Genomic DNA, 13,946 nt, shown 5'->3' on the forward strand with positions numbered 1-13,946 from the left:
CACTGTTCCACAGCACTGAATTACTGAGATAGGGAGGTAGCTGTTTGAGCATTTTAGCAGATATGGATGAATATCATGCATTTGAAGGATAAGGTACATCTGGAAGCGGTGTAAGCTATTTCAATAAAGGAAATGATGCCAGAAATAGAACAGAGAATAACATTTCACTTCTAATTTCCCCAAAATAGAGGAAAAGTGTGCTCTAAAAGCAATTTTTTGTTAAACATTTGTGAAAGTAGCTGATTTAGATACAATAGAAGTTTACTTTGTGCTGAAATGAGAGAACCGTCTCATTTAAAGCTAAACTCAGCTTGGTACAGAAATGTTCGAGGTTGTTGTGGCATGGTCTCAGATCCAGATGGTTTGTATCCATTCCACTTCAGGTTCTGAGCTGGTGACGACACCAGTGTGGGGTCCCGTACTCTGCCACGAGGATCCTAATGGGACAAGTAGCTTGGAGGGTCCTTCCACTGTGTTCCTGATGAATGATCTCAAGGTTCTCAATGCCATGCTCAGTGTAATCTCTCCCAAGTTTAGACAGGGGTTACATGAGTCACTGGCGATTATGCTCTTTCCTGATGTGCTCTGAACCTCGGAACTAGTTTCAACCTTTCACCTCGTAATCTGTTTCATTGGCAGAGCTGAAATAGAGCGTCTATTTCAGGAGTCCAGTGTCAGGTATTTGATCAATGTGGCCTGCCCATCAGAGACAACTGAGTCTAATAATGGCCCTGATGCTGGGGTTAATGGCGTAGGAAATGCTGCCTCTGGTTTGATTATCCTGTCAGTGTTTTTGTAGAGATAGCATTGGTGGGATCTTTCCAGTGCTCTTGAGGTGCCTGCTATTGATTTTCCACAACTCACAAGGTAGACGATAAACTTTGCAGTTCCCTGATTGATTGTGGGCTTCCTGTCAGGTGTCCGGACTTAAAACGTCGTTCCTCAGTCTCTACCTCCACTGTCAGTCACTTAGGAAAACCAAAACTGCAATGTGATTTGTGTGCAAGAATAGGGATATCTTCCCCCAATTATAAAGGGCCCTGACGAGAGCACATTCAACATATTGTGCACAGGTTTAGTCTCTGTACTGAAAGGAGGATTTAATACCTTCTCTGTGACGGCAAGTTCATCAGATTCATGTCTAGGTGAGGGTGTGGAGAAGTTAAGCTGACTGGACCTATACCATCGGATGCTAGAAGAATGAGATATAACCTTAATCAAGATGCACAAAGTTCCTATGGAGCTGGACAGAAGAAATGCAGAGATGATGTTTACCCTTGCTGCATGTCTATAGAACGCTGTCTCACAGTAATGAGTCACTCATTCAGAATAGTGTTGAGCAGAAATTCCTGGGGTAGAGAATCCTTGGAATTCTCTACCCAAGGGGGCAGGGTAAGCTCACTCACTGAAGGTACTCAAACGAGCGATTGATTGGTAGTTTTGAGTTATTAAATATTCAAAAGAGTGATTAGTAGTTTTGAGATATTAAACATATTGACGGAAATGGGGTTAGTGCAAAAAAACTGATGCTGAAATAGAAAGATCTTATTGAATGGAGAGCAGTCGCGAAAGGCCTCATGATCTCCTCCAGCTTGTATTTTGTATGTTGTTATATGATCCAAAACTTCCCTACGATGCTTCAAAGTGTTCCACTGATACAAAGCTTGCTTTGGATTTATTTTGTATGGTAATATAAATCAATTAACATGGTTATTTCACTCAGTTTCTAAACAAAAACATATAAATCTAGACCCAAAAGCATTTAAATAATGCAAAATGGTTTTTAAATTGTTAACATAGAACAGTACACCGCAGGAACAGGCCCTTCGGACCACAGTGTTGTGCCAAACCAGCTAAAAAGTAAATCAAAAACCCCCAAGCACTAATCCCTCCTACCTACACGATGCCCGTATCCCTCCATCTTCCTCACGTTCATGTGCCTATCTAAACGTGGCTTAAAAAGCCTCTAATGTATTTGCCTCTATTATCACACCATACTTTTGGTGGATTGTAAATATTCTAGCAGTAACACATTTTGCTTTCGGTAACAAGAAATATTTGTGCAATCTGCATGTACCACAATTTAGAATGAAGAACTATGACTACTCCAGTAGACAAAACACACTTCCACATATTATTCCTAATCTTATAAAGTGCATTATTTTTGGTTCAGTGTTCCTGTTATGGCTCAAGCAACAGATAAAAGTCCCAATTTTAATTTCTCAGACATAGGTACTGACTCTGTTTCATTGCATCACTCTCCAAAATGAAATTGATTGTGATTACTCCAGAGATGAGCTTTTGTTTTAATTTGATCTTACTGAGGTGAAATATCAGGCTGTCTTATGTTTAAGAAAAAGTTTTGCCTTGGGGGAAAGAAATCTTATTTCATACACACTGATGTTAATATTTTTGTTTATCGGTGAAACACTAAGCTGCAAAGGGAAAAGGAAACAGAGAATAGATCACATTACTCAGTCTCTGTCCAGGGATTATATGGAAAGTTCACTTGCCAAGTTCAAGATAATTATACGCTTTAATAAACTGCTTCAGATGTTGACATGGGTTGTGGTGGTGGTGAGAATCGATTTTATTAAGGGAGAATATACTGTAACTTTAACTTGCTGCTAAAGTAGTGATTTCAGAGCCAGAAATTATAGCTGTAAATTGGGAGTGAAAAAGAAATCATGCTTTTTTTTTTGGAAATTATTTCTGATTTAGTTATCGGACCGTTTTATTGTTCATGAGTGAACTTTTGGGTGTGTGGTAGTATTCATGTGTTTAAATGGGAAAGTCTGGTTTATTTGGCACAACTCCAGGCAACCCTACTAAACAGAAAACAGAGCTGGAGCTGTGAATACTGACTGATATTCAGTGTGGACACTTGAGGAGACTTTACTCATGGTGTACCTCCTCTTTCTTGTCAAGTGGTGCAAAGTTCTTAGTGTACCCAGTAGACAGATAGTTAATTTTTGCACCTCCAGCTTATTCTTGCTGTAGAGGGCAGCTGATCTAACTCTGGATACTTGTCAGTCACAACACTGAAAGAGACTACAGGTCTTCAGATGAATACGAGTGTAAAGATTATCTGTATTCTAGAGCACATTTGAGAAAGCTCCAGGCTTTCATTGTCTATTTTGATTGGTTGCTTCAATATACAACTTGTACTTTCTCAATTTGTGGTTTAAATTGTAAGCATTCTGAGTAATAGCAAACTAACCTCGAAATGTTCGCCTTTTTATACAAAAAATTGGAAGTGTTCTAGATATCTATATGGATGTCCCTTTTAATTTGAATCAGTCAGAAAGGATGGTGGACACAGCTGCTTTTCCATGTCCGCTATTAGTGATCTGATGGTATACAACGTTGGCGTGTTGCACTCGATTTACTCTCATACCTGTAACATAAGCCTGTACCAAAGGTTAAATAAACCAACCACAAGGAGTACTCTTAACTCTGATGTCTGATGACTCTGCCATAGTTGGATGCATCAGCAAGGGAGATGAGGCTGAGTACAGGGCTACGGTAGGAAACTTTCTCACATGGTGTGAGCAGAATTATCTGCAGCTTAATGTGAAAAAGACTAAGGAGCTGGTGGTAGACCTGAGGAGGGCTAAGGTACTGGTGACCCCTGTTTCCATCCAGGGGGTCAGTGTGGACATGGTGGAGGATTACAAATACCTGGGGATATGAATTGACAATAAACTGGACTGGTCAAAGAACACTGAGGCTATCTACAAGAAGAGACAGAGCCATCTCTATTTCCTGAGGAGACTGAGGTCCTTTAACATGTGCCGGATGATGCTGAGGATGTTCTACAAGTCTGTGGTGGCCAGTGCTATCATGTTTGCTGTTGTGTGCTGGGGCAGCAGGCTGAGGGTAGCAGACACCAACAGAATCAACAAACTCATTCGTAAAGCCAGTGATGTTGTGGGGATGGAACTGGACTCTCTGACGGTGGTGTCTGAAAAGAGGATGCTGTCCAAGTTGCATGCCATCTTGGACAATGTCTCCCATTCACTACATAATGTACTGGGTGGGCACAGGAGTACATTCAGCCAGACACTCATTCTACCAAGATGCAACTAGGAGCGTCATAGGAAGTCATTCCTGCCTGTGGCCATCAAACTTTACAACTCCTCCCTTGGAGGGTCAGACACCCTGAGCCAATAGGACTTATTTCCTGGCATAATTTACATATTACTATTTAATTATTTATGGTTTTATTACTATTTAATTATTTATGGTGCAACTGTACCTAATACCAATTTCCCTTGGGATCAATAAAGTATGACTATGACTAACTGCAAAAGAATGTAGGTGGTTAATTAGAGAACTGCTAGTCCCTTTCGATCATTGTGCCTGTGCTAATTCATTGGTAGAGCTGTTCAGGGAATCATATTTCCATTCTTTCCCAGTAGCTCTCTAAAATAATTCTTATCCCATTTTCTTAAGATGCCACCGTTGAATTTATCTCCAATTACCCATCAGGCAGTGCATTCCAGATCACCTTAACCTGACGAATTTTTCAGAAACAGTTGCTTCCACCTTAAACTAACCACCTTCAATTGGCATCCTTCTGCCAGAGGTTGTCTTTACTCAGTCCAAATCATTTTTGGTTTTGGAAAAACTTCTCTGAAATCTTTTTTCCTTTTCCAAGAATGAAATAATGAACTGTAAGCTTGCCACATGGCTTCGACCTGTTTGGCCACTCGACTTGTGGATTTGGATCCCGAAATGCATTTATTCATCAACATTCCTTAGTGCCCCAACAGTAGTCTACATGTCCTACCACTACTCTCATCCCACGTGCATCACCTTGTGGAGATCCTGCCATGTGACCTTCTGGACCAATTTGCCACGTCTGTTCTCTTACTAAAGTCCGTGTGGACAGTATTTACTGACCTCTTTATCAGTAGCTCAAATAACTCAGTCAAGTGAGTATTTCCCCACAGAAAGTCATGTTATCAGTATCTGCCTTTAATCTTGTCCCTTAGTGCTTCCTACCATAACTTCCTTGCTGCTGACATAAGGCTCACGCGCCTGTAGTTACTTCACAACTGTGTCGAGTTGTGTAGAATGCAGCACACCTCTGCCATTCTGGAGAACCCCCCAGGCGTGTATGGAAGGGCACCTGTGGATTGTTCAGAGTCCTGAAGTTCTTCAGCATGCCAGTGGCTTGCTCAGTTAGGCTTCTTGCTGGCGAGTTACTACTCCTGGGTTGCGTTCCTAATTGGCGTCATTAGTTGTGAATTTAGCAGGCAGGCACTAGGTCTGCTGACAGTTCAGAAAAGGTCACGAGAGGAGAATTGCTGCAGGAAGCATCGGGGCAGCTGCGTAGGAACCTTGCGTATATTTTTAAGGGGAATTTTTTTTGTAGTTGCAGAACATATACATTGATAGGTGGAAGCCCTAAGGGTTGTCGGATACTCCTGGGGACATAGGAGGATCCCTGATTGCTGTGGGTGCAGTAGGTGGCACCCTACATCTGAGGTAAAGCAGTCAGAGGCAGAGGGAGGTGTTTTTATTCCAATGGCTTCATAGCAGGCAAAGATTTTATAACCAATGGCTTTGGCAAATAGGTTATCAGTTCCCACCTTGCGCATTTATACTATGTCAACCGCAGAAGTCTCCAGCAGAGTTCTGGAACAGCCGGACGCAGTGATAGATTCTAGGTTGCTAGTTACAAATGGCAGCAAGTCTTTTGCTAGTTAACTGCAAGTTTCTACAGAGCCGCACCCGAGACCTGGGTGTGTTGATTGTTAAGTGCCAATGATACATTCCACTGTATGTTTTGACGTACATGTGATAAATCTGAATCTCAGCAGTGGCCCAGACATGACGGAAGGGGGTAACCGGCATATTCTGTGAGTACCATCGCCTCCCCTGAGTTGCGTCCCTCTGCTGGCATCTTTGAAGCTACAGCTCTGAGTGACAGGCAGCCTGGTGCTCCTGCTGGGCCCTCTGCTGTTCACCGGAGTCAGTCCCTGTACCCGTGGAGCACTGCAGAGTGAAGTTCACATGGTCTCGCCTGTAAAGTTTGAAAACTGAACTGCAAAGTTTGCAAGCTTGCTTCCAGTGTTTAGAAAGTTAGTGGCAAACTAGTTACAGATTCTTGTAGCTATGAAGAGAACTTTTCAGAGTCGGCAAGAAGAAAGGGTGTGTGGCAACTGAATACTGACACTTTTCCACTACTGCTTGTATTGGCAAAGTCAAGAAAGCTTGGGGTAACCACTCACTCACCCGTGGTTGAAATCCTAAACTGTTGTTAACATTACTCTTGGTAAGCTATCATCATTAGTTCCTGTGTAGCCTGACACACTCAGATTAAATATGGAAATGGCTAGGAAATAAGTCCTAGGTATTTTGCCATTTCTGCTACCTTTGACCTGTGACCTGCTCCCAAGTCGAAGTTCAGTTTGTTAAACCATAAATCAACTTTTTACACAAATCTATTAAAAGAGCTCTGACTGCATATAAATGAACTGCAGATATGGCTCATGGATTGGAATGTAAAATTATTGGGATTATTTATAATACAGGAGTTTGGTTGGTAATTATGCTGTAGAGATTTCTCAGTCACTAAATCCAGAATCTGCTTTCTTTCATGGTTTGTGCCCAACAACCACCTATACTTTATGGACCAGACAAGCCCAGTTACTAGTACTACACTAGTTAACAGTTCACTTCTTTGGTTTAGAGGAGAAACTTTCCCATTACTTTAACTCACGACTGTTTACACATGGCCCAAGGCTTCTCTGCTGAGCTGTCTTCAGCTGCCCCACACTAATCTCAGATCCGAGGACATTGCAGTGGAGGAGCATTGTAGAGCAAAATGTTGAAACAGTGTACTGGCAAGTCCCAAGGCCCTGATGGACTTCATCCTGAGGTCTTGAAAGAAATGGCTAGAGATGTAGTTCCTGCAGTAGTTTAAATATTTAATCATGTCTTGTATTTTGAGGAATGTCCCATAAGAAAGGTAGGAGAAGATGGAGGCGTGACGTAGTGTGCGCGGCCGTTCCGAATGATATTGATTATGTGTAACTGGGGACCATGCACAATCCAGATTTGATGGAGACAGCCAGGAGAGGTATGGAGGAACACCTGGAGTAATTTCAGCTGCTACTGCGCGATCGGGAATCTCTGGAGATGAAGGCCCCAAATCCTCGGCTTTGCCTGTTGCCGGGGCCGGAGTCGAAGCATTTGGTAGAGATGGTGCTCGGTGCTTGGTGTTGAAGAGCTGGTCAGAGGCTCGGAGTTTTCGGATGGACTCAGAGTCGAACTGTGGTCGGATACTTCCAGTATGCTGCATTGGCAAGTTGGCGGTGCTGGAGGTTTACTGTCTGCGTGAGGTAATGGGACTTTCGAGAGACTTTGAGATTTTTACCGTGCCGTCGTCTGTTCTTATCAAATTACAGTATTGTTTTGCACTGTTGTAACTATATGTTATAATTATGTGGTTTTGTAAGTTTTTAAGTTGGTTTGTCATGTGTTTCCGTGATATCATTCTGGAAAAACATTGTATCATTTCTTAATGCATGCATTACTAAATGACAATAAAAGAGGACTGCGTGTCCTCATAATCTAAATCTAAAAAAAATAGCGCGAGTGACTGTTTGAAAAGCTCAATAGTTCAATAGTTGCATTTAATATCAGATAATGCATACAATATACAACCTGAAATTCTTGCTGTTCGCAGGCGTCCACAGGAACAGAAGGGTACCCCAAAGAATGAGTGACAGTAAAAATGTTAGAACCCCAAAGCCCCCTTCTTTCCCCCCTACGCAAAAGCAGCAGCAAAGGATCAACCCCCCCTCCCCCACTTACTACAGCATAAAGCTTCAGGACCCTGCACCCACCAAGCAAGCAATAGCAAAGCCCCCACGAGAGACCATGATCTGAAGTACTACGAAATCTAATCGTTCACCTGACAATTCGACATGCCAGAGGCTCTCTCCCTTGCTAATAAGGGGCAGAGAGGTGTCGCACTGCGTGAGGGGAGACTAACAAAACAAACAAAAAAAAACAATTCACTGATTATGATGTTAAAATCTGCCGCGTCGTTTTTGTCCCCCAAATTATCTGCCTCGAGAATCGGCAGTGAACTCTGCCCCATCATTGAGAGAATGAGAGAGATAGCGATTTGCTAAATACAGAGACCTCCAACAGCTGATCCGCTGTTCACGTTATTTCCGTTTCCTCCCACAACGCTTCAGTTGGCAACACTCGCCATGAATTGGCACCTCCACAGGGCTGCAAAGCCTCAGCACCCAGCGGTGTGCTGGTCTTCTAGGCTGCACCCTTGAGATATCAAGAAACAGCCGGTCAGTGAGCCCCAGGAGCAGGAACCATTGCTGTAAAGAATGAAAGTTTGAGTGCAGGTTAAGGGCACTGACAGAACTCCATCCACCTTGAAAAGGAAAATAAGACATTAAAGGTAAAATTAAGCTGTTTCCGCAGATGAGCTCCAAAAAGTTGCCCTGTGGCTTAATTTCTATTCATAGCTGCAAAAATCTAAGAAAGATGTGCAATTAAATACCTAAACACTGGAACGAAGCTTCTAAACTTTGCAGTTCAGTTTTCAAACTTCAGAAGTGATGAGCTGTGATCTTCACTACGTGGCACTATACAGCTGCTGACCCCAGTCAACAATTTTCCTGTTTTAATCTCCTACCCTCACACAAGGCTGCCCTCGTATGCCCATTTTTTCTTGCCTGCTCATGTCCCTCTGAACTCATCACTTTATACCTTGATTGTACTATCTCCCCACCATATCCAGTCCTGTTCACCTACACCCAGGACATATTGCATGCTCTCCACCATTTTTACATTGTCCATTGCCCTGGCCCTCACCATTTTACCTTGATATGGACATCCATGTCCTATATCCTACCATTCCTCAAGAGGAAGGCCTTAGGGCTCACTATTTCTTTCTAGTTCGTAGGTTGAGCTGGTTTTCCTCTGGCAGAACTTGTTCTTACCCTGAACAAATTCTCTTCTGATTCCTCTCTCTTTCTACAAATCAATGGAGTAGACAAGGGTCCCAGAGCTTTGCCTGTCTTTTTGTTATCTGTGTGGAGCAGTCTTTGTTCCAAACCCATTCAGGTATCTTCCTTAACTCTTCACGACTGTATTGGGGTTGCATCCTCCCCTCCCACGTGGAACTCATTATTTTCATTCTCCCCTCCCACGTGGAGCTCATTATTTTCATTAACCACTACTAACTTCCACCCTGACGTCAAATTCACTGACAGTTTCTGACACCTCTCTCTCATTTCTTGGCCTTTCTGTCTCTTTCTCAGGAGACTAACTAATCGCTAGAATTTACAGCAAACCAACTGACTCCCACAGCCTATAGACTACACCTTATTCCACCAGGTCTCTCAATGCCATCCCTTTTTGGTTTTTCCGTCTTCACCACATTTGTTCTCGAGATGAGGCTTCCCACTCTAGGACATCTGAGCTGTCCCTCTTTTTCAGAAAACATGGCTTCCTCCCCACGGTGGTCAATGGAGCCTTCGCTCTCATCTCCATTTCACCACGGATGGAACAGGGATAGGGTTCACTTGGTTTTTTTCCATGAACCCTATCAGCCTTGGCATCCAACGTTTCTGCCAGTTACAATGTTTTCCGACCACTTGCCACATATTCTCTTTCTCATCATTTCTACTTTCTGCCTGGTCCATTCCCTTTGGGACATTGTTTTGTACAGTCATCCCCATCTCCAGGCACCTTCCCCTGCAACTGTATGAGATGCATCACGGGTTCGTGCATCTCTTCCCTCCAGGGCCCTAAACATCCCTTCCAAAAGAGACAGACGTTCACATGCACTTCGTCCAACCTGGTCCATTGCCCTTGGTGTTCTTGATGTTGCCTCTTCTATATTGGTCAGATCAAACGCAGACAAGGCGAGTGCTTTGCTGAGGGTCTGCATTTTACCTGCCATTTGGAGCCCCTGGTTGCTCTCAATGTTAATTCCCCTTCCCATTCCTTCAATGTCAGCAAAATGTGAGAGCTTGTCTTTGACTTTGGGAAAGGGGTGGGCACATGCTCTTGTCCACATCAATGGTATTTAGGTTGGGCGTTTCAAGTTATTAGGAGTGAATATCACCAACAGCTTGTCCTGCTCCAACCATGGCCAAGAAAGCTCACCAACGCCTCTATTTCCTCTGGAGGCTTGCCAATTCTCGCACCCGGCTTACACTCACCCAAACACCATCTCTTCATACCTGCTGTCCTCATTTTTCAGTTTTTAAGAGGGCTCTCGGCCCGTAACGCCAGCTGTTCATTTCCCTCCACGGATGCTGAGAATCTCTAGCAGTTTGTTTTTTGTTACTGTGTGTAGATTTGGTTTAATTTTAAAGTTGGATGTGACTGCATTGAAAAAATGTCAGAGGCACTTATACCTGGAATAAGTGCATTGCCTTTTGTTGGTCAAGCTAGGCTTGTAGCCACTGGAGCTCAGAAATAAGAGGAGACTTAATTGAAGCCTGTAACATTATGATAAGTCTTGACAGTGGGAAGATCCACCAACAAGGTGTCGCTGTTTAAAAATAAGAGCTCTCCATTTTGAGAGAGAAATAAGAGTTTTCTTTACCTAGAAGCTGGAAATTTTTCTTCTTGAAAGGATGATGGAATTCAAATATATTTTATTAAATATATTTAAGGCAAAAGTAGATAGTTTCTTGATGTACAAGGAGGTGAGGGTTACCGGGTGTCACGTGACCGGCAACAATGAATATAGAAATGAGTCAGGTTTTATAAACAAATAAACATTTATTAAACTCTGCCCAATGTTAGTAAAAAGATAAACAAACGAAAACCTTAACCGGAAGTAAACTGCTATGCGGCCATTTAACAAACCGCCAAACTCAGTACTAGTTCTTAAAGCGGTAAATGCGAACACAGTATTAAAGTGGTAAACTGGAACACAATTTTTAGAATGGTAAATTTGAAAGTCCAAGAGATTTATACAGTCAATTAGGAGAGACTTTCCTGAAGTAAAGAATTCCTCGAAGACACGACGTTACTGCTGATCCCAGCCGGAACTTGCCTTGTCCGCAGGATTCATGACGACGGAAATAAAACGGTTAAAAGGCACTGACCTTTTTACTCTGTAGACTAGATACTGCACAACCTTTTCTGCTGCTTTTAGCAGAGGTTATCTCATGCAGAGCACTCTTAATTGAATGAATTCAATAATGGTCGATCCGCACCAAAACTGTCGAAGGACTCCTTCAGGTTCCCGTCTTCACTGTCCAATACTACTGAAAAGACACATCAACAAGTCTGGCAGCTTTTGGTGAAACTGCCGGCCCAACACTTCTGTACCTTACAATATACAGTAAAACTCTGTTTTAAAATTAAATTGCGTCATAAGGCAAATACGCAGCAAAAAACGGAGTATCTAACACAACACTAAGCTGAAACTAACTGCATCAGCAGGGGTCTACTCTTATATACCTGGTGAGAACAGGTCATCACGTGACCTCACATCGGCGGGAAAATTACATCATGTGACCTCCGCAAGACCATTACATCATTCTCATAAGACAGTCACATAAAATCCATGAGGTATGTAACATGGGATAGATGGGAGAGCAAAATTAAGATCATAACCTTGTCAAGAATGATTTTATAAAATGATGCAGGCCAAGGAGGCCTAATTTGTATGTTTGTTTCACAAGAATTTCATCTGTTCCAGGTAATCATAAGACAGCTACAGGCCCTGATTATCAAAGTTCATGATTTGTTGCAGTAAAACACTACACAGCAAAAAGCTAAACTTTAAATGTGAAACTAATTTAAAGAAATACTTAAAAGGCCAACTTACACCATCCAACATCATTCAATGGAAGTACGGTTGCAAAAATCAAAATTTGGATACTGCCGCTTTCTGAGGGAGAATAATTTAAACTAGTATTTGTGGACTTTAAATATGATGTGGGTATTTTAGAGATTATCATAGTGATGTGCCTTCTGTGAATTGTCTGCTACAAGTAGCAATTCACTGCCTGAATAGGAAACGGGAGAATTCAAGAGGTGTATCAAAATGGAAAAATATTTAAAATTTAGTGATATTCAGCGAATCAAATCATCCAACTAATCTTTGAATTTTTTTTTCCATTACAGGAAAGATTTCAAGTGAAAAATCCTCCACACACATATATTCTGAAGTTGAAAGGTTATCTTGATCCAGCTGTGACCAGAAAGGTAGAGTGCTTTTAATGAAAGGAACTAGACTGGCTTCTTCCTTTTCTTGTAAATGATTTGTTTAGTTCAAATTTGTGTTTTCTTGTAATGTATGCAAAAAATGCTATGTTTGTTACCTTGTGTGAATTTTATCAGCTAACTTTTTTTTCTTACAGCACATTATTTCTTTTAGTTTGATCAGGGCGGGTTTTGAAGGGCTTTAGAGTTTTCAAATGGTGCCTTCGGTTCAGAAGTAGAGCTTGTCGAGTTTTACTGGCTTCCAAACTAGATCAAGCAGGGACAAGAAAGTATTGCATGTTGATGTATTTCCTTTTGATCTTAACCAAGATGCCCCATTGGCAATGATTTCACAGATTGGTTCAAACTATTGTGCTGAGTACTTGTAGAAACCAGGAAGGGTATGTTTTCCTTTCTCAGCGTAAAGTTAGTTCCATTAAACTGAATTGGCAACTTTTCAGAAGATGGTATGAATTATAAAGATAATAAAAGTTAAATATGTTCCACACATTTGACATGCAGTGTTATTGGAAGGATTTATGTGAATGAAAGATCAATCAAAGATTGTCCATTGTTGACGATGCCATACACATGGAAATTTCCAGTGGTACAATGCCGAACTTTTGGAAATACAAACCACATTCATAGATTATTCCTTGAGTGAAGGTGGTTTAAAGTAATTTTTGCACCCATATTGAATGTATGCTGTTTAAGGAAGAACAACAAGTCAGAGTTGTTCATAGAAATGCTGAAGTCTGTGAAATGCTGTTGACTTTTGGTGAGGATGGACATTGCGATGAATTGCAGAGCTGAAGTACTAGCTTTGTGGAAATTGGTACTTTTAAAGAGAATACCTAGGATAACGATCTGTGTGGTTTAATAAATGAAAGTTCTATTTTTATTGTATAATTTTGTTTTAGTATAACTCCACTGAAGTGTCACAGAGGTCTTGCTCATTTCTTGGATTACCACTGTGCACGATATTTAATCCAGACGAAAATTTAACAGCTATTGTATTTTTCAGTAACAGTACATGTACGTGGAGCTGAATTTCTGAGATTGACTTCAGTACATTTACATCATTATATCAAGCATAATGTGTATTCAGCAAAGGTTAACTTTCTACCTCTGAACCTGCAATTTAATTTTAGAATGCCATTGTTGCTTAGTATTTTTTTGTTTTGCCCTAGTGAACTTGTGTAGCTGAATAATAAAGTGGAAAAGGAAGAGCAAGAGTGTTATGTTACATATTACATTGGTGCTGTTATTATACTAATCCTGGTGACCATCAGGTTTCTCCACATGAGCTTCCTCCTTCTCCTAAGTATGCACCATGTTGCTTTTCTTTTCTGATATTTAAAGAATGCAAAATCTTCTTCGTTCCTGGCACGACTTGCAGTGTTTATCTGTTTCTGTACATCCTGAAAGGCTTTCTGTTTATTTTAGGTGATTAAACAAGTTTCAGCTTAGGGTTAGATCAAAGTAAGTGGGCACAGTAGCATTGGGGCTTTGGGAACAGGAAAAGAAGATCATGTGTGTACTACTTAGTAGTAATAATATAATTTCATACTGTTATTTCCATGTTCAGTGCCAAGCTTCCCTTAACCCATTAATGATAGTGGTATTGCAGTGGTGAACTAAAATTTGTGTGCCTTTTGGTGAATGAGAAATCTATAGTACATGTGATATGTTTCAGTTCTGAATCAGTAGTTCCTTCTTGACTTTAAGATGGTTTC

At 41.4% G+C, this 13,946-nt stretch overlaps 1 protein-coding gene across 7 annotated transcripts in view; it reads left to right on the forward strand.

Annotated features, from left to right (window-relative positions):
* The window catches only part of fmnl2a (formin-like 2a), a 242,760-nt gene that overhangs the window by 142,304 nt on the left and 86,510 nt on the right, over nt 1-13,946 (forward strand). For all 7 annotated transcript variants that reach the window (XR_011886450.1, XM_072261943.1, XM_072261942.1 and 4 more), the window contains exon 3: nt 12,133-12,213. Coding sequence is in view for 6 of the 7 variants with exons in the window: in XM_072261943.1 (XP_072118044.1) it covers nt 12,133-12,213 (81 nt within the window). In the remaining variant the exon portion in view is untranslated. The remainder of the gene's footprint in view (nt 1-12,132; nt 12,214-13,946) is intronic.

This window comes from Mobula birostris, chromosome 6 (assembly GCF_030028105.1).
Source record: "Mobula birostris isolate sMobBir1 chromosome 6, sMobBir1.hap1, whole genome shotgun sequence".
In the NCBI taxonomy this organism is placed as follows: Eukaryota; Metazoa; Chordata; class Chondrichthyes; order Myliobatiformes; family Myliobatidae; genus Mobula; species Mobula birostris.